This window comes from Paralichthys olivaceus, chromosome 17, assembly GCF_024713975.1.
Source record: "Paralichthys olivaceus isolate ysfri-2021 chromosome 17, ASM2471397v2, whole genome shotgun sequence".
Classification (NCBI taxonomy): domain Eukaryota; kingdom Metazoa; phylum Chordata; class Actinopteri; order Pleuronectiformes; family Paralichthyidae; genus Paralichthys; species Paralichthys olivaceus.
The window spans coordinates 19,223,514-19,247,912 of NC_091109.1; the positions used below are offsets into that span (position 1 = coordinate 19,223,514).

Sequence of the window (24,399 nt, forward strand, 5' to 3'; positions counted from 1 at the left end):
CGAGCCACGTATCCAGACCGATGTCTCCTGAGACGGGTTTGGATCAATGGTCCGATGGTTTCTGCTCTCGGAATAAAGCAGAAGATTCATGACTACGAGCAAAGGTCTCCCCTGGTTCCTCAAGAATCCACTAACAGAGTTTAGCCTGAAGAAATGAATGTAATGTTTTAGATGATTTGTTCTGCGGCCTCCTCATTCATTCAAGAGATGAATGGTTATTTTGTGTGTTTCCATAGTAATGTTGCACAGGTTCACTCTCATGCATCCAAAAAACTCTGCCGCTCTCTAGTGTACATATGGTGGAAGTACACAATGGTCCTTATTTTCTTTTTTTAAATGATTTATTTCAAAGGATTTAAAAGATAACAAGACGGTTTTAATATTAAACACACAGCTGCCAGATTAAGATAAGAAATATTATAAAAATAATTCCTTAAACATCTCGAACAGGTCAATAAATACACAAGACTTTACATTGTCAGGTTAAGTTTTGAGCCTCGACAGCACAAATGGAATTTGTTCTATTGTTTCTATGTGGAAAGAAAAGACAATGTGATGTTTTTAGTGTGTGTGTATATTTGTTTTCTGTTTTTAACTTTGTGACTCTGTGGAAATGTCCTGTATAAATAATCTGGATTTATTTTTCCAAACCCAAGAAAACTGAGATGTGGTGCATCCTGTCTGATTTAAATGTGTAAAAAGACCGTCTCATGTGCCAGTTCCTTAAAAAGTCATAAATGAAGCAGAGTTCAAATGTTGATTCATTTTTTAATCAACAAACCTCTTTAGTTTACTATAATTTATTTTAAATTTGTTTTATTTAATTTCATATTATTTTTATTTTATTTTATTTTATTTAACTTCATTTGAATTTCATTTCATTTTATTTTATTTAGTTTTATTTCATATTTCATTTCATTTCAATTTCATTTTATTTATTTTATTTTATTTTATTACATATTTTATTTTATTTAATTTTATTTAATTTTATTTCATTTCATTTTATTTTATTTTATTCATTTAATTTTTATTTAATTTTATTATTTCATTTGTTTTTGTGCTACACTGAGGATCGACCCGGCCGGAAACAATTCCCGGCCTCTGATTGGCCGGCAACAAACCGCTGATTGTGATTGGTCAACTCCTTTGTCCTCCCCCGAAACGTTCCGGCCAGAAACACGGCCTCACGGAGAGCGTGGTACCCAGCAGGTCAGTCATCGCTCTGCTCAGCATCGTTGAAATGAACTGAATTAAATCATCATTAAAAACATCTCAGCCTCGTGTGAATGTTAGTTTGTGATCAGAGGATGAAGATGAAGAAACAGTTCTGTGGTTTTATCTCTTCTTCTTCTTCCTCTTCTCTACCGTATCTTCTTCGTAGCCTAGCATGATGTGCTAGCTGGTTTGCTACCGTGTTGCTCAAACTAGCTTCTGGAAACATCAACACGAGCACAGAGTCGGTTTCTTCTCGCGGTCACACGGACTCTCCTGCTTCCAGACGCTCCCCTGTACTTTAGCATGTTTTTGTATTTGTGTTATATTTGCTGTCGCACTCGACACCTGCTGTAGTTCGCTGGCTAATGAAGCAGCAGCGGTTCATTTGCGCTGTTTAGCTTCAAACCCTGAACTCTCGTGGCTCCTTGTAACTGCGATTAAATGACACTGTGATAACAACGAATCCTCAATGAAGCCACTTGAATCTCTCACACAGATTAAGTTGATTAAATAGAGGAACCTTTGTCAGATATTATCCACTGAAGACATTTGATGTGCACTCAGCATCTAAAGATAAGAGAAGTAAATACTAATCTTTGTTTTACTGCTCAGCTGAAGAAATGACTTATTGATAATCAGACATGTGCACATGAGACTACTGGCTGTCTGCTGACTTGACTTGGTTTTTACTTGCTGTGGTTTGTCTCATATGTTCTTTATTGTTATGCATTGCACCTGTGTGTGTGTGAGTCTGTATTAATTGCTTGTATGTGTTGACTACAACAATTCTTATGTTAGGTTGCTATTTTAAAAACAGATGAGAATTAGCCTCTTGAGCTGTTGATTAATGAGCATTGTCCCGGTCAGATAATTGATGAAATGAAATGTGAGATAATGCTGAACTAATAATTCTTATTTTTTAACATTAAGCTGTCGTAGTTATACTGTGTAGAAACAGCAAAACGCAACTGCATGAGTTAGTCTCACAAAAATAATCATCAAACATCTGCCTGGCTGTAAAAAACTGGATTCAACAGTTTTGCGAAAGGTGGAGCACTGTGCTCGTTTATTTGAATGAGAGAAAAATTGCAGAAAAAGCTAATCAGCTAAACCTCTTACTAACATTACAAAGTGCTGTTGTGTTTCCCTTAAAATATTGATTTCTCCTTATCTTAAACATGACCTGTACACAAGAAGCAGTGTGAAACTACTCTGTCATAGCTCAGAATTTGTACAGTGGCCTTTTGAAACTAATGTATTATGTGATTTAATTAATCATCAGTTAATGTTCTTTTATCAGTAAGTAAAAGAAAGTGAAGTCATCATCAACAGGTTGATCTCTAGTTTTATTTTACATGTGATATAAAGGCAGTATGAATTTTAACATGATTTTTTTTTTTTCACCTCCACAGTCATGTCTTTCCACCAGGATCGTGGGGGAACCAGGGGCGGAATGCCTCCAGGCCAGCAGGGCTCCCCTCAAAGCTTCCGACCCACCAACCTGAGACCGCCCCCTCCCCAGCCTCCTGTACCCCCATACCACTATGATCCACAGGCTCCTCCCAGCTCAGGCTACCATGGGAACAACAGCTACATGCCTCCGCACTCTGACTTCATGCAATACCCTCCTCCGGCACCATCCCAGACTCCTGGTTCTCTGAACCAGTGTCCAATGCGCCCACCTTTCTCCAAGCCTCCTGTCCGGCAGGGCTTCTTAGAACCCCCGCCCAACTTTCCACCCCCTACCTTGCCCAGCGCCACAGGCGGACCGACACCAGGGTCCCAGGTGTCTGCTCAGAATGCCTACCACCCTTACATGATGCCACCTGTTCCCCCACCACCATTACCACATCCGCCCATGCCTCACCCGATGGCTTCTCAGTCGATGAACTATCACCCTCCGTACTCCATGAACTACCCTCATCCTCCTCACCCTCCATTCCCGCCTCCCACTTTCAGTCCTGGCTACACACAGAACCCGAGCTCATTTAAACCAGACCACGGCTACAGGCACGGGGGGCAGTACAAGTATGATAAACCCATGGAAAACAGGAGGTCTCCAGAAAGAGGCTATCGCCATGATGACCACAGGCAGAAGGGCTACGCCTACGGTAACCATGGTGAGAGGCACAAAATGGAATTTCCCGGAGAGAGGAAAGATCGTGGGCGGAGTCCAGACAAGCGCATGAGGCCAGAGGGGGGAAGGTACAGGTCTGAATACGACAGAGGCCGGACTCCTCCCAGACACAGGAGCAGGGATCGCAGCAGGTACTCAGACAGCACTCTACTGAATCACATCCATTTGTGAAATGTGTTTTTGTTCCTCACCACACATGTGTGTGTGTGTGTGTGTGTGTTTGATCACAGAGAGAGGCATCGTCACAGAGAAAGTCGGAGGTCCCAGTCACCTGACAGGCACAGGAAGAGGCCTCGCAGGTACATGTGTAATCCTTTATTTATCATGTTAAAGCTGATATGAAATGCTTGTCCACCATCATTTTTTTTTCAGCTAATTGTAAGTTGAGGTTCTTCTATTTCATAAGTCCCACATTTATACTTTTTTTTTGTTGATGGATGATGATTCAGTTTTGAACTCTTTATGTTTATGTTCTTGCATGTAAAAAAATGGTCTTTGAATATATGAAAAAGCTTAATTGTTAAAACCTCGTGGAATCTAACCTTAGCCTCAAACCCTAAACTGAAAAAACAGTTTTTACCTGACAGACACACTGAATATGTTTTCCTGACATGATTTATCGCTCATCCCTGCTCACTGCCGTCCTGCTTTTTGTCATTTCCAGTCGTTCCTCAAGCAGAGACAGGAAACGTGGCCGCTGGGAAGACGAGAGGGACAGGAGGTCGGAGGGCTCCTCGGGTCTGAGCAGGGAGCGCAGCCACACGTCCGTCAGGAGCAAGGACTCTGAGGAGACCTTCAGTGACAGAGACCGAGAGCGAGACAGGGAGCGGGACAGAGACAGAGAGAAGGAGAAAGAGAAGGGGGACGATGAGAAAGAGGAAGAAGAGCTGTTGAAACCTGCCTGGATCCGCTGCACCCACGCTGAAAACTACTACTCCAATGACCCCATGGACCAAGTGGTACTGTTTGCACTGTGTCCTCAGTTATACGTTCTACAGTTTGTCGTTTGTAAATTACACTTGGCCGGCAGTTTGTTAAAGGGGGTCAAGAGAAGTGCTTATTTTGTTTGACTGGATTTAACACGTTATCTAACCTTATCTTGCGTCTGCCGTTATAAATATGGTCCTTGGTCGTGGTGTTAAAGTTGGATTCGTTTATATTTTCGGCTTCTCAGATTATATCGAGCGCTTAAAAGGCGTCTTGGACGCTCTCCACAAATCACCGCCTGACCCTTCAGGTTCTTTTCTGATGTGTCTGAATCTTTTGGACTTTGGTGACTCATTCTTCTTTTTTGAAATTCTGACCTTTATCTCTGAACGCTTGCTTCACGTTGTCCTCGGCTTCTTTCTTCACATGAATTTCACACTCTGGTCGGGACCTTACCTGTCCTTCAGTTAACTTAAGTGCAGGTGAATGTTGAGATGGAGCCCAACTTTATGTCTTTGTCCGTCCGTGAACAGATCAATGACTGTTAGGTCTCACTTGTGACAGCTGGAGTGCGACCTGTGGGAGTCGGTTACTGTAGCTCCACTAAGAGGGTGTTGAATCTCCCTTACGCTCGATGACACTTTGAGTTTAAAGCACAACCTCTAAATCTATATGAATCGCTCATAAACAGATACATGTACGTCTTCTTCATATCATATTTCAAGAGTGTATTAGTGACATCCATCTAACAGCCAAGGTCAAACTCGACCATTATAATTTTCACTAAAAGAGTGACTCACAAAGTCAAAACTAACTGAAATGAATTTGCTCTTAATCTTGAAAAAAAGTTTTATGGCTTTTGTTTTCGAGCCACTGACCGTGTAAGCGCAGCATCTCTTGGTTCTTATTTGTTTCACAGATCCTCATGTTGTATTTTAATGTGTTTATTAAAGGGAGACTCTACCGTCGTGGGGACCAGTAAACTGCGCAACCTTTACGAACGCTTCGAGGAAGAGTTGGTGAGGCGGCAGGATCGAGCCAAGGCTGCTCGACCGTCTTGGGAACCGCCCAAGACCAAACTGGATGAGGATCCAGGTGGGTAGAGTGGTGAAGCGTTTCCACCTCCTTCCCCGCGTCCTTCTGGATAATCTGATATTTAAAAAGACCTAAATCCTGGTGTTTTCGAGGGACGGATTAAAACCACGAGTGTGATATAATCTGAGATATAATTTCTGTTTTAATCTTCCAGCTCTAAAGATCACTATTAGTTTTTTCTTTTACCTCTAGCAGCCAGTGATTGATTACTTCCTGTCGCGTTATGTTTGTACACGTGTAAAGTGTTGCTGGTAAGTGCAGCAGCTAAATAACAATCAACAGTTAATACGTTCGTCGACAACCTTTCGTTATTGATGCACCATAAAAACTGGCTGCGTTCTCAGCCGTGCGTTAGGCCGAGGCAGAGATTAAGTTCGGTGTTTATGATGTTATCTGCGCGGCTGTTAGCTCGATTGTCTCTTTCAGCGCCTCGCTAGTACCAGTCTCGCTCAGTGAGATCTAATATAACTAAACAAGTAAGAACAGTTTTATGCTCGATAAAAAATCTGCATCAACAACGTAATCATTTATTTTACTTCGTGGATTTGGTTTTATGGTAAATTTCTCAAGTTAAATGATAACAATAGAAGTATTCACTTATTTAAAGCCACAAACTATTCTGCTGAATAATAATTATAATCCTCATTTGGTTTCTTTGTAGCGAGTCGGAGGACTGTGACAGAAATACAGAAAACATGAAAAAAATGTCTGTGTTGGAAACCCTGCTGCTCTTTAATCTCACAGAATCATATAAATCTGCAGATGGTTAAGAAAATATAAAGTGTAACGAGCTGGAATATTTAATCAATGAATCTAACATCGTGATTGATAAATGATGAAAACACGATTTGTTTCCCTGAAGAAACGTTGAAGAGAAGAGAGTTTGCTGTGTCATCAGCGTTGTGTGGATAATTACTCCTCTGAAACAGCTGACAAGGACATTTTGACACGATGCTTCACTGTGACTATGTTGTATAATAGTGTGCGAGGGCACAGCTGAGCTTAACCACTCGACCAGCTCCGGCTCAGCGAATTATGTTTAACTCGTCTGCCCTACGACGTTCTAATGATGCAAGACCTTTTCTGAACTTTGGTTCCAGACAACAGCAGCAGTGAGTCGGACTGTGAATCAGACGGTGAAGGAAGCACCTGCTCCAGCAGCTCCGACTCAGAGGTTTTTGATGTCATCGCCGAGATCAAGAGGAAGAAAGCGCACCCCGACCGCCTGCACGAGGAGCTGTGGTACAACGACCCAGGACAGGTCGGTTCGTCTTAACGAAGGGATGTTTCAACTTGTCGTGTTTATTATCATAAAAAAACACATTTTGCTATTTTATCTTCGACATTGTGTTCTTCTTAAGTTACACCACAACATAAGTCTCATACCGTAGAGCAGCGGCAGGTAAATAGAAGCCTGAGGACCCAAACTGAATATTTGGGCCTAACACCAGGGGAGATTTTGACGTATAGAAAGAAAATAGATGCTGACTTATATGGATTTTTAAGGCTGATACCAAAATTATGGAGAAATGCAGCTATGATGTAATTGAGACTTTATTATAAATGACTATAAAAATACAAACAAAAACATAGAAGAAGAAAATAAACTTTTATTTTTACAGGAAACATATATGCACATTTCTCTATAAGTAAGAGCAGGAATTAATCACATACTTTATTTATTCCTGGAATTGGTTTGGTTAAGTTTTACTGAGTTTTGTAGAAATCTGAGATGAATAAAAAGTAAACTTTGACACCTTAAGCGATATGCACAGCACATATATGACTTCATTCAGTTCTAAAACAGACAAAATGTGTCTATAAGACCCAAAATAAGATCTCACAAGTCGTGCTGAATGGTAAATAATGCAGAGAAACATGAGAATAAACTCAGACGCTTTGACTTCAGGTCAAATAATATTATTAATTTAGTCTTGCAGGATGTAGCAAGAAGAAACGTGCAAACGTGAATTGACTCTAGGTCTCATCAGGAAGGAAGAAGAAGTAATGGAAAGCTGCACCTCTGCTCCGTTAAAGAAAGAAAACGTGTTGGGATTCTGGTGCCAGTGAATGTATAATTTATATATACATCTAGATATAATACTTTATCAATCATTTAATGCATTTCCAACAGTGTGTGTGCAAGAGTAGCAGGTTCAGGTCTCTGGGAGAGTTTAAAAACATTCTGGTAAATAATGCTTCAGTAGACGAGGCAGGAAATTGAAGTTTGATCTGATTCAAAGTGATTGAATTTGATTTCCAAGTGTTTTAAGATGCAAGAAACGGTCAGTGACATTAAAACTGAAGACACACTTGTAGGCCAGCAGTTTTTTTATATTGTGTCTCGGGTGAAACCTTTTTTGTCAGTTTGCCTTCACGTCACCCCGACAACCATCACACAGGAAAACTTTAAAAACTCCAAGCTCCACTGGAGAAGTAAAGGTCAGGAGTGTGCATTTAGGAGATGCGAAATGTTCAGCGGCTCCGGTGTTATACATGGCAAGTGGAGCGGTTGTGTCTGATTTACGTATTTTCTTTCTGTCCAGATGAATGATGGCCCCCTGTGTAAGTGCAGTGCCAAGGCCAGACGTACAGGGATCCGCCACAGCATCTACCCGGGGGAGGAGGTATGACACGCTGTGAATAAATCACCCCTCATAACCTTGAAGTTCTGCCGCACGGGTGCATGGATGTTATTCCAGTCGGCCCAAATATTCTCTCAAGTCATATCACTGGTTCCATTATAACGTAGGAACATGTGTAATGGGCTGAGTTCGCTTTTAAAGTTGGAATTAAGATTGTGTTGGTTTTTTTTCTTTCAGCCGGTGAAACAGTGTCGCACAATGAACAACAATGCAGGGAAACTGTTTCACTACAGGATCACTGTGTCACCTCCAACCAACTTCCTGGTGGGAACTTTTTTTTAATACTCTTTACTTGTTTTTAGTAGAAAAACATTAATGTGAATATCATCAGCGGTGTCATTAATTCAGAGTTGATTCTCACAGTTTCGGTAATCACTGTATAAAAACATGACCTGCTGTTTCCTGTTTTCAGACTGACAGGCCGACGGTGATCGAGTACGATGACCATGAGTACCTGTTCGAGGGCTTCTCTCTCTTCTCCCACACTCCTCTCACTAACGTAAGCCTGCTTTCTATCGTTGACGGTGCAGCCATGAATGTTACACCGATATAGTTTCAGAGTTTTGACAGTAAGTGGGTGTCAATGTACAGTCATTTCTGTTTCTGTATTTCACGTCATCCTTGTTTATTTAGTTACCTGGAGTTTGTGGTTTCTCTCAGGGTGTTTTTCAGAGGCAGGTGTCTCAATGAGTATATTTGACTGTTGTATGTTTACTGTTCAAATATCACAGAGATAAAACAAAACACTTTTCCATGAGCTAAAATCAAATGAGACATTTCACTGATGGAAACTAATTACATATTATTATTACATATAAGCAAGTATTTGTCTAATAATAATAATAACATGATTAACTTTATTAACAATTGATTCACTGAACTGAAACACAACTGAAAGCTGCATATTACCCATGATCCCCAGCCTCCTAAACCAGAGGAGCTGCCGCTGCAACAAATCCTCATAACTTAACTCTTCAAATCGACATTTTGGTTTAAGCCTTGGTCGTTTGTCGTCTTTGTCTCCTGGACAACGTCCTCTTCTCAGTGTGCTGACCTTGTGCGGAGTCACTTTTGAAGGCCCCGTCAGTGACCGTCAAATATGAGAGGCCGCGACTTAAAAGGGCCGCTGCTCTTTCTGCAGCCATTTGAGCCACGAACCCGAGTTTAAGTTCAAACGAGATGAGAAATCGACGGGAGACGACAAAACCCTGTTTCTTGAAAATTCCTTTCAAAGTGTTAAAATTCCACGTGCGTCAGGTTTTGTGGGTCAGCGTCTACACGTGTGTGTTCTCCTGCATGTTTGAATAATAAACTACTTGGTCAATATCTGCCTCGTCTGAAAAGAGCCCTGAGGATTAAGCATGATTTGAACTGGATAATTTAAGCAGTCCTTGTTAAAAGCTGGGGTAAACGCTTTGTGGCAGCGTGGGGATTAGAAAACCTTGGAGCGTGGTGATATTAGCCCCCTGCTAGTTAGCCGCCAGGACGGGCAAGAATGAATGTGACTCCCAGGTTAATCCCGTAAAATGGACCCCTGCGCTCAGACAACAAAGACCGTGTAACTAGGGAGATTAAACACAGAAGAGCAGGCTTATCTATTTAGTGAGATTTGAGTTACTTAATTTTCTTAAGAGTCAGGTGCATGCGTGTGCGTGGAGGCATGTCCTCCTGTCGGGGCCGAGTGCTTGTACATGTCTTGGTGTTTAATTTGACCGAAGGTTTTGCATGTTTATTCACACCACAGTGAGTTCGAGTGAGATTCCTTCAGCGTGCATACATTTTCTGTACATCTGAGTGCGCCATTTTGGACAAGCTGTGCAGTGGGGATGAGTTTTTAATGAGTTTCCTCTAAAAGCTGTAACCTCTACCTAACGCCATGGTAATGAGTCAGCCTGTCCTTTCTTCTCCCTGTCCTCTGTTCCTTTCATCATCACAGATTCCATTGTGCCGTGTGATCCGCTTCAACATAGATTACACCATTCACTTCATAGAGGAGATGACACCGGAGGTCAGTAAAACCCCACTTTATCTCCCAGCTCTTTTTCACCCCTTTTGTCTCTTTTTTTTATTTTCTTATTTTATTTTATCTCAAACGGCTCAGTCTGAGCACAGCTGAGCCGAACGTAACCCTCACACCTCAGCGCCCGGGCGAGCGAAGGTGCTAATCCTTTCAGAGGAGGGAGAGGAGATCCTTTTTAACCTGCTGAAGTTGATTACACCGATACAGTGGCTTATGTGATAAAGTTAGAGGGCTGGATTTACTTATCACTCATATCTACACCAACACTTGCGGTAAAGTCTGTACTGTATGTTCTCACACTGTCACACATCGTCTGTCTCCTGTGTCCAGAACTTCTGTGTCCGAGGCCTGGAGCTGTTTGCCTCCTACTTGTTCCAGGACGTTCTTGAGCTGTATGACTGGAACCTGAGAAGTAAGAAGAGATGGAGCAAGTTTTTACAAATTGTGTTTTGCAGGCAGTGCTTCCACAGAAATCAGAAATAACTGTGGCAGACATGTGATTCACAAATGATTGTCCACCCCACAAGTGATATAATCGAAAGGAAATAGAGAATAACAACACAATGATTTGTCTTGTTATTTAAATTAGATAGTGTTGGTCTGACTGACTAAGACAAATGTTTCCAGTCAGAAAAAAGATTCGAAATGACGACAGAACAAACTCCTGCTACGTTAAAGTCTGATTCCCGGTCATGAAATTGGGAGGCAGCAGAACTGTGGTTGTCATTCCAGCCACAACTTTTCACTCTAAATCTAAAATGTGTGTGAAAAGCATGTCAGATTTGTATTGCGAAAAGAAACAAACAACCAAACACCAAAACAATTCTGCTCCTTTTCCAGGTCCTGACTTGGACAACGAGACCCCTGGGTGCCAGGGTTTCCATTTCATGCCGCGTTTTGTCCGATTCTTACCTGGTAAGACTCTTAACGACCTGCACACAGCGTCCACTGCGTCGCTGTTTGTCTCCCTCTGTTGGTCGGTGGTAACAGTTGTCCAGGTACAACAATGCAGGGGAAAAGAAAAAGCAATGCACGGCTCCAGCAGTCATACATTTCTGCATGCGATGCTGACATCAGTGGTGTGTTCCTGAGCTTCGGCTGCAGAGCCTCGGCAGCTGTGTGGCTGCGTGATATTCATCTTCGATGCACATGATGGTGCTGGTGCACTATGATATCGCTGCTGAGTTTGTTATGACAGCCGTGCCACCTACCTTCTTTCCATCAGAAAAACAATTTCTCTCCCAGCTCTTCCAATTTGGTCCGCTACAAGCATGTATCTGCCTCTTTTTACAAAAGCACAAAAAAAAACAAAAAAAAAGTGTCCAATCCAATGTTTGTGATGTGTAAAGAGAGAGTGAGAGCACGGTGATGTTTGGAAGTTACAGTCTGTGTGTGTGTGTGTGTGATTGTGTATTTGTTATTGACTTAATGCATTTACAGTGCACACACATAAATGGTGGTCAATCAATTTTGCATGAGTGTCTATTAAACGGAGTATGTTTGACTTCACGTGTGTGTGTGTGCTTGGTTGTATGTCTCTGCACAGTCATATGTGACTTCCTGTTCCTCCCTGACTTTGTAAATACAGATTTGAATGTTGACATTATGTCCCTTCACGTATTGTAAGGCGTCCGACCTTTCATCGGCGCCTGTGTTCACCTGTGCGTTACCTGAACAATGCAATTGTGATGCATCGGGACATTTGCAGGGCATGTAATATTGGCTCAAAAACTCTGGCAGAGGTGAAGTGAGGTGAGACGCTCAAATAAAAACAGAGTTTTTTTTTTTTTTTTTTTTAACATGAATGTTGATTTTTGGGCCAAGGATTTAAGCAGCGAATGAAAACACGGTGCAGGAGATCAGTGAAAGACTTTCCCCTGTGGAGCCACAGCTACTGCAGCCATGAAGCCTTGTCTTTTTCAATTAGTCGTGTCTATTTATTTTTTGTGTGTAATTCCCTTATTAAATATTTATGTCTTAGATGGCGGGAAGGAGGTGCTGTCCATGCATCAGGTGCTGCTCTACCTGATCCGCAGCAGCAAGCCGCTGGTCCCCGAGGAGGAGATTGCAGACATGCTGCAGTGGGAGGAGCTGGAGTGGCAGAAATACGCGGAGGAGTGCAAGGGCATGATCGTCACCAACCCGGGCATGGTGAGGCCTCAGCTTCTCTGTTACGACAGGAGGTGGCCTTGTCCACAGTTTCAAGGGCATTTGTCGCCCCCAACCCCGACGCTGCAGGATTAAGGCTGTTGTCGTTAGCTTGTGACACGGGCAGCCTCACCTATTATCCCCAAGGGCGTTTGCTGTCATCAACACAATTCGGGCCGAAGCTTTTATGTCACAGCGATGCTGGTTAACCTCCTTGTCTGGCCCATATTTTAAAGAATGTACAGTAATTGTGTTTGGGTAAAGGTGAAGATGTCATTGCTAGCTAAGAGGTTGCGTATGAACAATGAATATGATTGTATAACCTTTGGCGTGGTTGAGTTATTGAATCAACGGCTCTTCCTGACAGGACTGAATTGTTGCTGTCATGTTTTGCAGAGAGGTGGGTGTTTAATAGTCTTCCATCCTCACACTCAAGTTAAAGATTGGTCTGCCACTCAAACAAAGTATTAAAAAGGTCATGCACACAGACTTACTCTGTTTGCTGAAAATGGAACAATCTATGGAAACAGTCGACAGTGGTCATCTTCACTGTCACTCTGGTGGTGTGTTGGTTTTTATTACCTCCAGCGCAGTGTGCTTTGAAAATTCATTTTAATCAGCTTTTTTGAGTAAGTATTGTCCGAAAGACACGTATATTACAGATAACTCACCAAACGTATGGAGTTACAGAGCCCTGTGGGAAAGAAAAGATCCATGTGAGAATGTGTAGGCTGTGGGTTTTGTATTCTATGTGCAGGGATTTATAGTCTGTGCCCTCAGATTTGTAAACTGTTGCCTTGGAGCCAATCACTCAGACAACTTGGTATTTGAGAGCAGAGCAGAGTACACACAACAATACTCTATGAAAGAGCTGAAACATCCAGTGCACAGCATCACATAGCATCAAATCCCTCCTTAAACCCTGCATGTAAACAACATTACACGAGGTCAATACGGAAGATATTGTGTTATACGATGAAATCAAATCATGACATGCGCATGCAGTACCTTGCACTGCACTTGTTGTTCGTTGTTTTGCTCTTTTCTTTTGTCATGTCACACGTAGAAAACCAATGTTTTTAATTGCATGCCTTCAGTTTTATTCAAAGTTCGGCAACAAGTAGAACCGTCCTGCTGCCGAGCAAAGAGCTGTGCATCTGTTCATTCCCAATTCAGAGAAGTTGGGTACGCGGAACCTGAACTGTGTGTATCATATGTCTGCACAAGTGTGAAGCTGAGAACATGAACGGTTCTTGAGATTTGAGAGCCACATACAGACGAGATTTCTGGAATTGTCAGACGGATCAGTGAATCAGTAAACTCTTAAAAAGTAAAAAATACAAACCTTTGCAAATGGGACCGTCCCCTAAAAGTAATCGAGTCGATGCATCAGTCGAGAAAACAACGAGTTGACTCATATTTTCACAGTAAGGAGACGCTGCGTCCAGCTCAGCCCACAACCCGGTCTTGTTTTGTAGAAATCAAACTACTGTGTTACGTCAAGGTCAACATGTTTGCTGCCAATCAAACATGGCGTGCACAAACGATCGTTTCACACAGTGCCCTGCCCAACAACCTTCAATCAGCTATGGCCCATTAAAGCGCATGTAAAGAACCAGGAGACGTTAAATGGCCTCGTATATGTATAAATTAGCATTAACAACACATTTGCATCTGGACTGTAAACAGTCATCAAGCCGTCCAGCGCACCAATCAAACCTGATTATGTTGCCATAAAAGGCAAGAGCAAAGTCGGCCGGTGACCTCTTGCTCTCGAACCAAAGTTAGTATGCAGGTTGTGACGAGTATGCGCGGCTAATGTCAAGGTGAGCCCGAGCGCCTTGGGCCATCTGCCGTGCAGCTACTCACGCCTTATGCTCCAGCCCCCTTCTCTGATCTCGCAGAATGCCTGACAGGCTAACTGTGATTGGGAGTCTGCTGAGGACATGTTGCTTGTCAATCTTCTCCCCGATAAGAGCGTCAGAAGTTAGCTCGCCGTGCCTGACATCCTTTTATCATTGTTGTGCGCTCGCTACCAGACGAATCTGGGCCTCATCTCATTACGTCCCTGTGACAGACGACCCTCCTGGCGTGGATTATTTGTTATTTCACATATTGGTAGCAGATGGTTGAATGGTGGCTGCCTTGTAGTCATATGATTGTGTTCATACTGTAAAGTTTGACTTCTTTTTCCTCCAGAAACCCAGCTCGGTGCGTATCGACCAATTGGACAGGGAACAGTTCAACCCAGATGTCATCACCTTCCCCATCATCGTTCACTTTGGAATCCGTCCCGCTCAGCTCAGCTACGCCGGAGACCCTCAGTAAGATCACATACGCGCACACAGACCTACACGCTCCAACAAATGCCATCCAAATAAAGATCCTTCCCCTTATAGTTCCCACCTGCTGTGTACCGTCTCCCTTGTTCCCACGACTCCTTATTCACAACTGCTCTCCCAGGAAGCTGTGACGGCAGAATCCTTCGTGTTGCACACGGAGGACAAGAATGGCGTATGTTGAGTAGAGGGGGTGGTGGTGGAGTGGGACGGCGAATAGATTGAAAGGGGGAGTTGAGGGATGAGAAAACGAGTGGCATGACATTTTCAGGTGCGTCGTCACGGGTCCCAGGTTTCCGCTGGGTGCCTCCGCCGTGGGAGCTGCTGTGGTTTATGTTTTGTGAATAGTAATGCCACACACACACCACAGGGCTGCAGCAGGGAATACTGTACTGTGCTGCTGCATAATTAACAAAAGCAATGTATAAGACCATCTGAGCCGCGGCCTCTGGAGGTGTTCCGAGTGATGCTACAACGCCACGCCAGGCGCAGATAAAAAGTCGGCATTCATCTCTGTTGGTGCACTCGTTCTAAATTTAACCATGTGAACTTCTTCTTAAACTCAAATATCTGGTCTCGTTTACAACATTCAAGAGGAGGTGAGGGGGGGAAATTATTTTTGATGAAGATGCAAACTAGAGGACGACCAGTAGGAAATCCATTTAGACAGCGTTAGTTTGCTTCCTTCCTCCAACTAATGTCCTCTCTCCCCTGCTGCTACATTTTAGCTGTCTGTCCGCTTAGCTCTTTCATCCCTGTGCACCCTGCTGCCATGTCAAACTTCTCAAAGCTGCAGACAACGACAAATTTATGGATGTACTGGGACATCATTAGCTGATGCAGACACAAGTAGTAAGAGACCAGTGGAAAGGATTTCCTACCGCTGCTAATGATGCATGTAGCGAGGGCAGAAGTCGGTGGTGATTGCGGCGGCAGTCTCTCAGAGAGGGAGCCTTGGACACAGCAGAAGTATAAAGTCTATTTATTTACTCGGGAGACTGAAGAAGCTGTGCCGTCTCCCTCCCTTCACACACTGCCCACTGGACACATTTGTGTTCAGGGCCGCCACTCGATCTCCTGCAAGCGCCATCACAACCGCTGAGGCAAGAATGATGACATGTCAGAGGTCAGCGAATGTAAAGAAAAGGCACCAGGAAAGGAAGGGAGGATGGAGCAGGACAGAGAATGACAGCAAAAGACAGATGAGAAACATAATGACGGGACGGAAGGAGGGAGATGTAAGATATGCAGAGATGTGAAGGGAATTTAAGAAACCTAGAGGAGGATGAGACAAATCTATTGAACACGTGTCTATTTTCTGTCAAAAGCAGATCACGGAAATCCTCTATTGACCAAACCGTCTCAATTTGGCTCAGCCTCCGCGCTCTAACCAGTCCACAAAGACTGCGTCCTCCGAAGGATGCAGCCCTTTAATTGAGACACAGCTTAGGCCTTTGTTATTCTTTTGATTGAGATACCCCCCTAGTGGCAGAAGTTACATACTGGACGTTTAAAACCTGTCACTTCATCAGCTGCCATGTTTGAACGTCGCTATCCCCGAACAGTTAGTTAAATTCTAAAAAGCCATTACTTCAGCAGGTAGATGAAACCAGTGATGTTACAGATGCTGCATCTGAAAACGGCAAAACACCGGAGAGAGGGGAGGGAAGAGACAGGAAGCGGTAGCATATGCTAATGAAAGCTTGTGCAGACCTACCCAGAGAGCACACAGTGGATCTGTGGAAAGGTCATTGGAGCAGATTGGGGACGGGGGGGCCTCCCAGGCTGGATAGACTCACTCTCTCTTTCTCTTTCTTCCTCTCTCATCCACTCCGGCAGCTTCAGTGCGGAGGTGGTGGTGAGCTGATAATCGGGGCGGTAAAGCCGTCTCATTCCCTCGTCTCAGTCTCTAATGAAGTCTCCGCTATTAAAGCTCTATAATTCTTCTGTTCCTCAGTACACCCTCTCTCCGTCTTTCCATCTTGTCTCTCTCCTCTCTCTCTCTCTCTCTCTATGCCTCAGTCAATGCAGCGTCATATCCCCGAACAACCCCACCACCTTACCCCTCCGTCCCACCAATCATAATTGAATAACTCTGGGTAAATGAGGAGAAAGTCTCCTGAATGGGAGCAGAACGGTCACACTCGGCCCTCAGTGCATCAATCAGGGGGTCTGATTGAAAAGAGAGAGAGAGAAGAGGGGCAGAGATGGGGGAGAAAGGGGAGGCAGTTAGTGCGGCGGCTACATGTCACCTTGCCGATAACTCCCTGCCTCTTTTCAGATGCAAATGAGGGTAAAAGACAATAGGGTTTCACAGAAAATGAGAACGAGGAGGTTGTAAATTTGCTCTTGAGGGCCGATCAAATGTTTTATGACTTACAGCTTTTTCATCAGCAAAGAAAACAAGTTGAAGTGCAAGTGGTCAACGTGTGTGAACCTCTGCTCGCAGTTCAAACGGCAGACGTGTGCAACGCAGAGAATCCTCAGTGTACACAGGCCTCACATAAAGCAGCTAATGCAATAACGGCCCCAGGCAACTGTTAAATTATGTTTAATATCAGCCAGGCCGGCGATGAAATATTGATGTCTTGCTGCAAATCAGCAGAGTGAGGGTGAGACGGACTCCTGTCAGCCTGACATCCCCTTGTTCCCTGTCGACAGGTACCAGAAGCTGTGGAAGAGCTACGTGAAACTACGCCATCTGCTGGCCAACAGCCCCAAGGTCAAGCAGATCGACAAGCAGAAGCTGACACAGAGAGAGGTGGGTTGAAAGCTTACAAACGTGCTTTGATATTCCTCGTTGCCTTTGACACACTCGTGTTTTAACGATGCCAGCCGGTAAATCGTTTGTTTTGCGTGGATGTGGTGCAACGTGCTTTCAGTTTGAATCCTTCGGAGAGTTCATCTCCAGCAGATGAGAAAGGTTATGTTAAAAACACTTGCTCGCTCGTCTGTTACGAGAGATTCGCAGCCATTGATTTAAAACACCGAACTATTACCATTACTATTACTCCTGCCGTGAGTAAAGCCCTGACTCAAATGCTGCTCGTCTGGAACACGCCGCCGGTAGTCAACTTCTTCCTCACAGTAACAAGGAAGCTGGTTAACTGGAAATGTGAGACATGAATTTTTGGAAAGGCCACAGCCACACTTTAACACATTTAGAGTCATTAACCTTTGGAGTGGATTCGATTAAAAGAGTTGCTGCAAAAATAGTTTTTCACTTTCTTTAACATTGTGCGAGCAATTAGAATAGCAATCACAGAGCTTGTACCTCCACCGAGGCCCAACAGTCCGCTTATGAATTTAAACTCACTTGATACAGATTTAGATATCAGTCTCCCTAAATACGTCTGATTTAAACAAATGTTTAAATCCATCCATAAAGATCCATGAATTATTCTATAAAGAGACAAAAACTTAAACTCCTTGGCAAAGGTACTAACATGAAACATCCAAGTCGTTTTTTTCTTTTAATTTTAGATTTAAATACTTTGTTCTTATTTTCATGTGAAGGGGAAGGTGACATCTTTGTTAAAACAATAAAAGGATATGTTCATGTTTGAACAGTAATCAGGATTTAAATAATTGTCATATGTTGGGGTGAAACAGTTTTTCCTCTTCTTCATAGTGACCTTTAAGAAATAAAGTCCAAAGTCTGTCTGAAGGTAACACGAGGCTTCAGGTTAGTTCGACAAATCAAGGACTAATAATTGTTTTAAGACATCTTTAAAAAATGGGAATCCGTCCCTCAACAGCATAATTTAGATGAAGTTACAGCTCAGAATAAGACGGCGGTAAATGCTCCCCCGAGTTGAGAGTGAAGGTCAAATCACCGCCAGGGACTGAGGATGGAAAAGGTTCGGGTTTAGTGAAGTAATGACCGTGCAGCCACAGGGAACAGGTGCTGCCTGTGTGGCCCGAAGCAGCCGAGCCGGAGCGCTTTGTCCCGTCATATCTCTCCTGGAGGACGGGCCGCGATAACTTCTCTGCAGCAGATACAGCTCGTCCTCTCTCTGAGGACTTTTGACTGCGCCGCAGATCCAGTCTCCCCAGTTTGATACACTCTGAACCAATAATGAGCAAGAACTCTGAGCTCAATTAGCTTGTTTCCCAGGTAGCTCGGCAAAAGCTCTCCGGCTAACAGCCCCTGACAATCGTACTGTCAAACTGCACTGGAGCAATTAGCGAACCCAAACACATGCACACTCACACACTGGGTCCGTCAGGCTCCTGCGTGAGCATTAGCCGTGTCAGTGTCTCTTCACTGGAGTGGCAGTGTGGCATCGCTACTTATTTAATGCCGCGGGGAACGCTGGAGCTTCTGGGTGTAAATGGTCTGTCACTGACTGAACACCTGTTCCTCTGATAGACATTTGCTTCCATTAAGAATCAGCCTGTCAGAGAAGTGTGCGCTTCTCCGGTCGGACCTGTGATACCTTTGTGCTTGGTTTGGCGTTCGCTGAGCTGCAGGGAGATCAGAGGTGTGTGAACCACGGCGAGAACTGGACTTCACACCAGGGTGCACGCCTCTGCTCCCGTTTCAAGATCTGACGCTGAGAGCATGGAGGGTTGTCTGGAAGATTTCAGGAGAATGTCCACAGTTCAGTGCAGGTTTGAAAGCAGCATTAATACTGAATTCCTCTGAAACCTTATTCTGATGTTTGTTTGCTTTCGTAGTTTTTAATATAAATTAGAATCTACTGCACAATATAAACCTTTAAAACAAGACGAGACTGTGTCATTAAGAAAGTTTTGTAACGGTAATAAAAATGAAATACAGACGTATGTTTCTTCATTATCTCATATCTCTAATTTGAATAAGTATTAGCTCCCGAGTTGGTACTTTGGCAGTGAATTCAACTCTGAGTCTCCTCCATCAGCTCGGCATATGTGGATTTGGGGATTTGCTCTGATTCCTCCTTGCAGATTTGGCCGAGCTCGGTCGAGCTGTATGAGGAGATTCTTCACAAAGCTATCTTCAACTCGTTCTGCAGATTCTCTTTTGGACTTCAGTCGGGCCACACGTGAACGTGAGACATTAATTCATGGGATAAAGTAAAGAATGTAAAAATTAAACAATTGCTTGTCTTTACTGCATCGTAAATATTGAAAATTTGAAAAGTTTTAACATAAATGCTAAGACCAATATGTCTGTGGAACCCCTCCTTACAAAGACTAAAAGTTAACTGTGTTAAAAAAAACATTTGTCCTCTGGAAACCTGAAAACCTACGACAAACTATCTGCAAGTCCAGTAGCTTTTGTCTTCTCTCTTTTTCGTGTTCAGACAACGTGATGAAAACAAACCGACACCACTAAATTAACCTGCAAAGGGAGTCAAGTGCAACAGATGTGTTCTTTGCCATCAGCAGGCATTGAATTTCAGACGGTGTCTTTGGTGTTTGACCTCCACCTGATCCAAAAAACACAAGCACTCCTCTCGGCAGAAGGATGTGATGATACAAGTCAAATGTGCCGTGACTTGCCTGTTTGACCGGCGGAAAGTTACTCTCTCTTCCTCCCCGTCCCGGTTAATTATTTACTTTTTCTACTTCTGTCCATTCCCTGACCCTGTAGAAAGCCCTGCATAATAAAGTATTTACATATCGTTCGCAGTTCTCTGTGATTACTGCTTTCCGTATACAGCAGCTGGCTGTGCATGGGAAGATTTGCAGCGTGTGGTTGCACATGCATGCGTTGGCGCGTGGGCGAGCGTGTTCACTTTGATGCACAGTTCAAAGTAGGATGGCATTATTTATTCATGCCTTTGTTGTTCTTATTTTCTCTGCGAGTCAAAAAATTCCTGGCGTTCCATTTTGGGCAGATCACGGCGAACTCAGACGGAGTCAGTGGCGTCTCAGTTGAATGAAACACATGCGTACACACACACACACACACACACACACACACACACACACACACACACTTTTAGGAGGCGCAGTCTGTCAATACATCTCCCATCTTGCTTGTTATTTGTAGGACCCTCTTGTCTCAAACTCAACCACCCCCACTGAATTTGCAGTTATTTGCTTTAGGGCTGACATGATGCTGTGTGTGTGTTTCTGTTCTGATTCCTGCTGCTGCTGATGGAGCATCCTCCGGGCTCTTGTGTGGTTGTCTTAATGGGCAGGCAGGTGCCTCTGCACTTGGTGGCTGGGACCGAAGCTTCAGCAGCAGCCCTCCTACACCCTGTCCCACCACCACCACTGCCCACAACCATGCTGACCCATGGCAGCGCCTCAATTAGCCAGGACCAACAGAGCTGTCACTTCTCCTGCAGCTCCTGTCCACTGCTGTACCGTATGCTTGTCAGGCCATGTGGGTTTCAGTTTATTGCATGTGCCAGCATATCTGTTGGGAGAGCAGGAGGGAAAGAAGGGAAGGGGTGAGGGTGGGGTGGAGTTTTGAGGATACGAGCTGTCCCTGTGGGCTGTGTTCCAGCGGATCAATAATTGACTGGCTGGTTGTTTGGCAGGAAGCTCTTCAGAAGATCCGCCAGAAGAACACTATGCGCCGTGAGGTGACAGTGGAGCTCAGCAGTCAGGGCTTCTGGAAGACAGGCATCCGCTCCGACGTCTGTCAGGTAACACCCATCAACTGTATGCATGCACAAACACCGGCACATATACATGCTGTCACACATACTGGTGGATCTAACAATGTGTAGATTTGTACAGAGGTTTACATTGACTCACTCGCACAGACACACAAAATGGTATTTACATAATATAAATGAGAATCATTCAAAATCCTAACTCCATTAAAAAAGCCTTTAAACAAGAAGATTCATTAGATCATTAAAAAGAAATAAAGTGCATCGACACAACAGAGGCACACAAACATTAATATTAATTAAAGCAAGAAACTTAAAATGGTTTATGATCACAAGTTTCAATTTATATATTTTTAAGAAAGCGGCATTCAAAAGTCAAACAATGCCTCAAGCTCCTTGTTTTGTTTGCATTTTTCATTGATATGAAACGAAGAAAAGAGCAAATACTCACATTTAAGATGCACATTTTTGTTGATAATCGACTCACTGAGGCCATTGTTAAATAAGCCCGTTAGTTAAACTGTTAAGTAGACGAGGGGCCTTGTGTTTGAAAATACCTGTGCAGCTGTTGACACCGAGTCCAATGATGAAGAAACAGAGGATTTCAGATCCTGCTCTGGTGTGTGTGGGGTCAGAGTCTCAGCAAACAGGAGCCAGCCGACCAAGAGCCTCAGAAGTTGTCAATAAATTATTAAAAATCAGTTCTAAAGTGACTGAGAGCCAGAGCAGCTAAGTGCTGTGGTCATATTTAATGGATAATTCTTCCTTATTGCAACTTATTGTTATAGTTTTGATCATGTTTCCTGTCTGTAATAATTAGGATGCAGTCGCCAGGTGAACTGCTGACAGTAAGACATCCATTACCATTTACAGAACGATTTCCTGCTTCGGCTTTAACCTACTGTTCTACGATATACAAGCTGTGTCCCAACTCAGGGGCTGCGTCCTTCAGAGGCTGCGTCTGAAGACTGATTGCAGTTTACAGTGTGTCTGTGAATATAATAAAGTATGTAGAAAAGCTGTCCCGAGCTGCAAAGCATCTGTCGTGCTCTGCAATTATCCTTTAAGCGTGCACACATGCATGCACACAGACGCACTTCCACTCAGACAGACACAGACCAGTGCTCGCTGCACAAACACAGCCAGAAACTTGGCGTCTGATCTTTCCACATGTTGCGTCACTTCACCATTCAAGTGTCAAAAATCTGTGTTAGGAAAGTGGACTCCCACAGAGCCTCGGCTGCCATACCCTTCATTAAGTAATGTCTCAGAGCTGACACTTTATATACAACTTGAGCACCGCTGGCTATGGCAAGAGGACATGTACCGTTAACTCCTTCAAGCACTTGTTAGAGGCAAAATAAACCAGGACTTTTTCATCTCCACATACTTAAGACTGCACGTAATCTGGATCTCGGGGAAGTGGCTACAGCGAATGCAGCATTCAGTTTTAGCATGAGCGGTCCTAATGAGACTTGAACCGTAACCCTGAATGTGTTACCCACTGAAACATACGGAGCTACATGTGTTCACAGTCTCGTGAAGGTACTAAAATGCACTGGTGTGGTTTATTCCCTAATTCTCTTATTTATTGTCTGTTCCTGTATTTTCTGCCTGTTACTCAGAAAATAATTGGCGTCAGCGTTGAACATCTCTCTCTCTCTCCCTCTGAACACATCCCCTCTCCCTGTGTGCAGTGTGAGGATAGCCTACAGCTGATACTCGTGCTCACACTTGGAGACGAATGACAGGAAAGTTCTAGCCTCGCAAACCAGACCTCTCTTGCAGCAAGGTCTAGCAAAGAAGGAACCAATCCATAATTGCTGCCCAATTATATTTGCTTCAAGCTGTACTGCTACGACTAATTGGTTCATGAATAATTTCACTTCGAACTCTGCACAACATGTGACACAGACAAGAGATAATGGCAAAACTGACCTATAGTTTCTTGATTCTAAAAGCAGCCGCTCCATTTGGAACAAAATCAGCCCCCTTGTTACTGACAACGTTCGGCTACACCAAGGTTATTTCACTTGAAAGGCTCTGTCAAGGACCACGCTGCATATTACAGGCAGGGAGGGGATTTATTTATTCATCAGTGTTTCATTTCTAATTTTCATGTTTGCTCATTTATTTTGCATATTTGTTTTCCTGCCTCTTTCTTTTTCAAAACATCTCAAGTTAAAAACACAGCTTGTTTTCTGTTATGTCACAGAGAAAATCAAGTGTGGGTGGGTCTAACAATGCAACAGTAAGAGAGAGGGACAGGCTGGAGACACAAATAGGAAGTCCTCTGTAGAGCAGAATGTCTCACTTTGGCTCGGACTTCGTGGACCGAGTCCTCTGAGGGATGTGTCCCCTGCATCAGGACCAATGTAGATGGAAGACGCATCTCAAAGGACCAAATTATCCTGGATATGAACTGCACATTGGTGTTTGGGGGATAAAGCCGTGGTAGCGAGGTCCCACCGAGCTGTCGATCACGAGGTTTCACCCTGTTTTTTATTGCATCAGATAACTAATTAAAAACCAAACCTGAAAATACTTGTAATATTTCAGCCAGGGGAAAAGAAAACTCGCCTCTGGTCTTGTTGGACACTGTCCAAGCTTCCCAAGCGTCATCCGTGACAGTAAATTAGAAATTTCCCACCTTTTAATTACCGGAGTATCAATTCTAACAAGCCCCTGCCCTGCCTTTCTACACACACTCACACTCACACTCACACTCTCAGTCATCAGAACAGGTCAGGAGCTGTGGACACGACCAGGCCCTGGCTTTGTTAATTGGCTGCTTAACAAGGCCTGGGGAGTGTGTCACCACGGCCCCTGTGATGGCCCCAGGGCTACGTGGCAGCACTGCTTGTAGCTCCCGGGCCCCGCGTCCTCCCTCCCCAGCAGCTCTAATTAAAACATGCATGGCTCCCTCTTCTCTCTTGTGGTGGCACGGGGTTAATGTGTGTACACCAGCCTTTGCTACAGTTCCTCAGCCGCTCTGACTGGCCGCCTTGATACGCCTCCACTAATGATTCTGTAGATTGGCTCTCTGACTGTCGGACTCATTTGCTGACCACTGGCTGTTTTCTCTCCCTCCTTCATTCTCACTTTCCATGTCGCATTCCCTCGCTGACACCCACGTCTCCCTCTCTCCCTCTCTCCCCCCCCCTCTCCTTTTCACTTTTCCTTCACTTTGTTGCACTCAAACTTTTTCTTTTTATATAATATATACGAGGGTCACAGGGGGCTGTCAGTGTGTTTGTCCGAGTGTAAGTGTGTCAACATGTCGAGATGGGCTTTGATTTGACTGTCCAGACCACGTGTG

General features: G+C 43.9%; 1 protein-coding gene across 2 annotated transcripts in view; it reads left to right on the forward strand.

Annotated features, from left to right (window-relative positions):
- Nucleotides 1-1,068: 1,068 nt before the first annotated feature.
- Nucleotides 1,069-24,399, forward strand: part of drosha (drosha ribonuclease III) — a 77,494-nt gene continuing 54,163 nt past the window's right edge. The window contains exons 1-16 of one of the 2 annotated variants that reach the window (XM_069512460.1): nucleotides 1,069-1,209; nucleotides 2,628-3,483; nucleotides 3,583-3,651; nucleotides 4,017-4,311; nucleotides 5,233-5,374; nucleotides 6,475-6,635; nucleotides 7,921-8,001; nucleotides 8,197-8,283; nucleotides 8,432-8,518; nucleotides 9,956-10,027; nucleotides 10,370-10,451; nucleotides 10,880-10,954; nucleotides 12,021-12,190; nucleotides 14,387-14,511; nucleotides 17,188-17,287; nucleotides 21,003-21,110. In XM_069512460.1, coding sequence (XP_069368561.1) covers nucleotides 2,630-3,483; nucleotides 3,583-3,651; nucleotides 4,017-4,311; nucleotides 5,233-5,374; nucleotides 6,475-6,635; nucleotides 7,921-8,001; nucleotides 8,197-8,283; nucleotides 8,432-8,518; nucleotides 9,956-10,027; nucleotides 10,370-10,451; nucleotides 10,880-10,954; nucleotides 12,021-12,190; nucleotides 14,387-14,511; nucleotides 17,188-17,287; nucleotides 21,003-21,110 — 2,508 coding nt within the window. In that variant the 5' untranslated portion in view covers nucleotides 1,069-1,209; nucleotides 2,628-2,629. Of the gene's footprint in view, nucleotides 1,210-1,682; nucleotides 1,798-2,627; nucleotides 3,484-3,582; nucleotides 3,652-4,016; nucleotides 4,312-5,232; nucleotides 5,375-6,474; nucleotides 6,636-7,920; nucleotides 8,002-8,196; nucleotides 8,284-8,431; nucleotides 8,519-9,955; nucleotides 10,028-10,369; nucleotides 10,452-10,879; nucleotides 10,955-12,020; nucleotides 12,191-14,386; nucleotides 14,512-17,187; nucleotides 17,288-21,002; nucleotides 21,111-24,399 lie in introns of those variants that run through there. The other variant, XM_069512461.1, reaches the window with a different exon arrangement.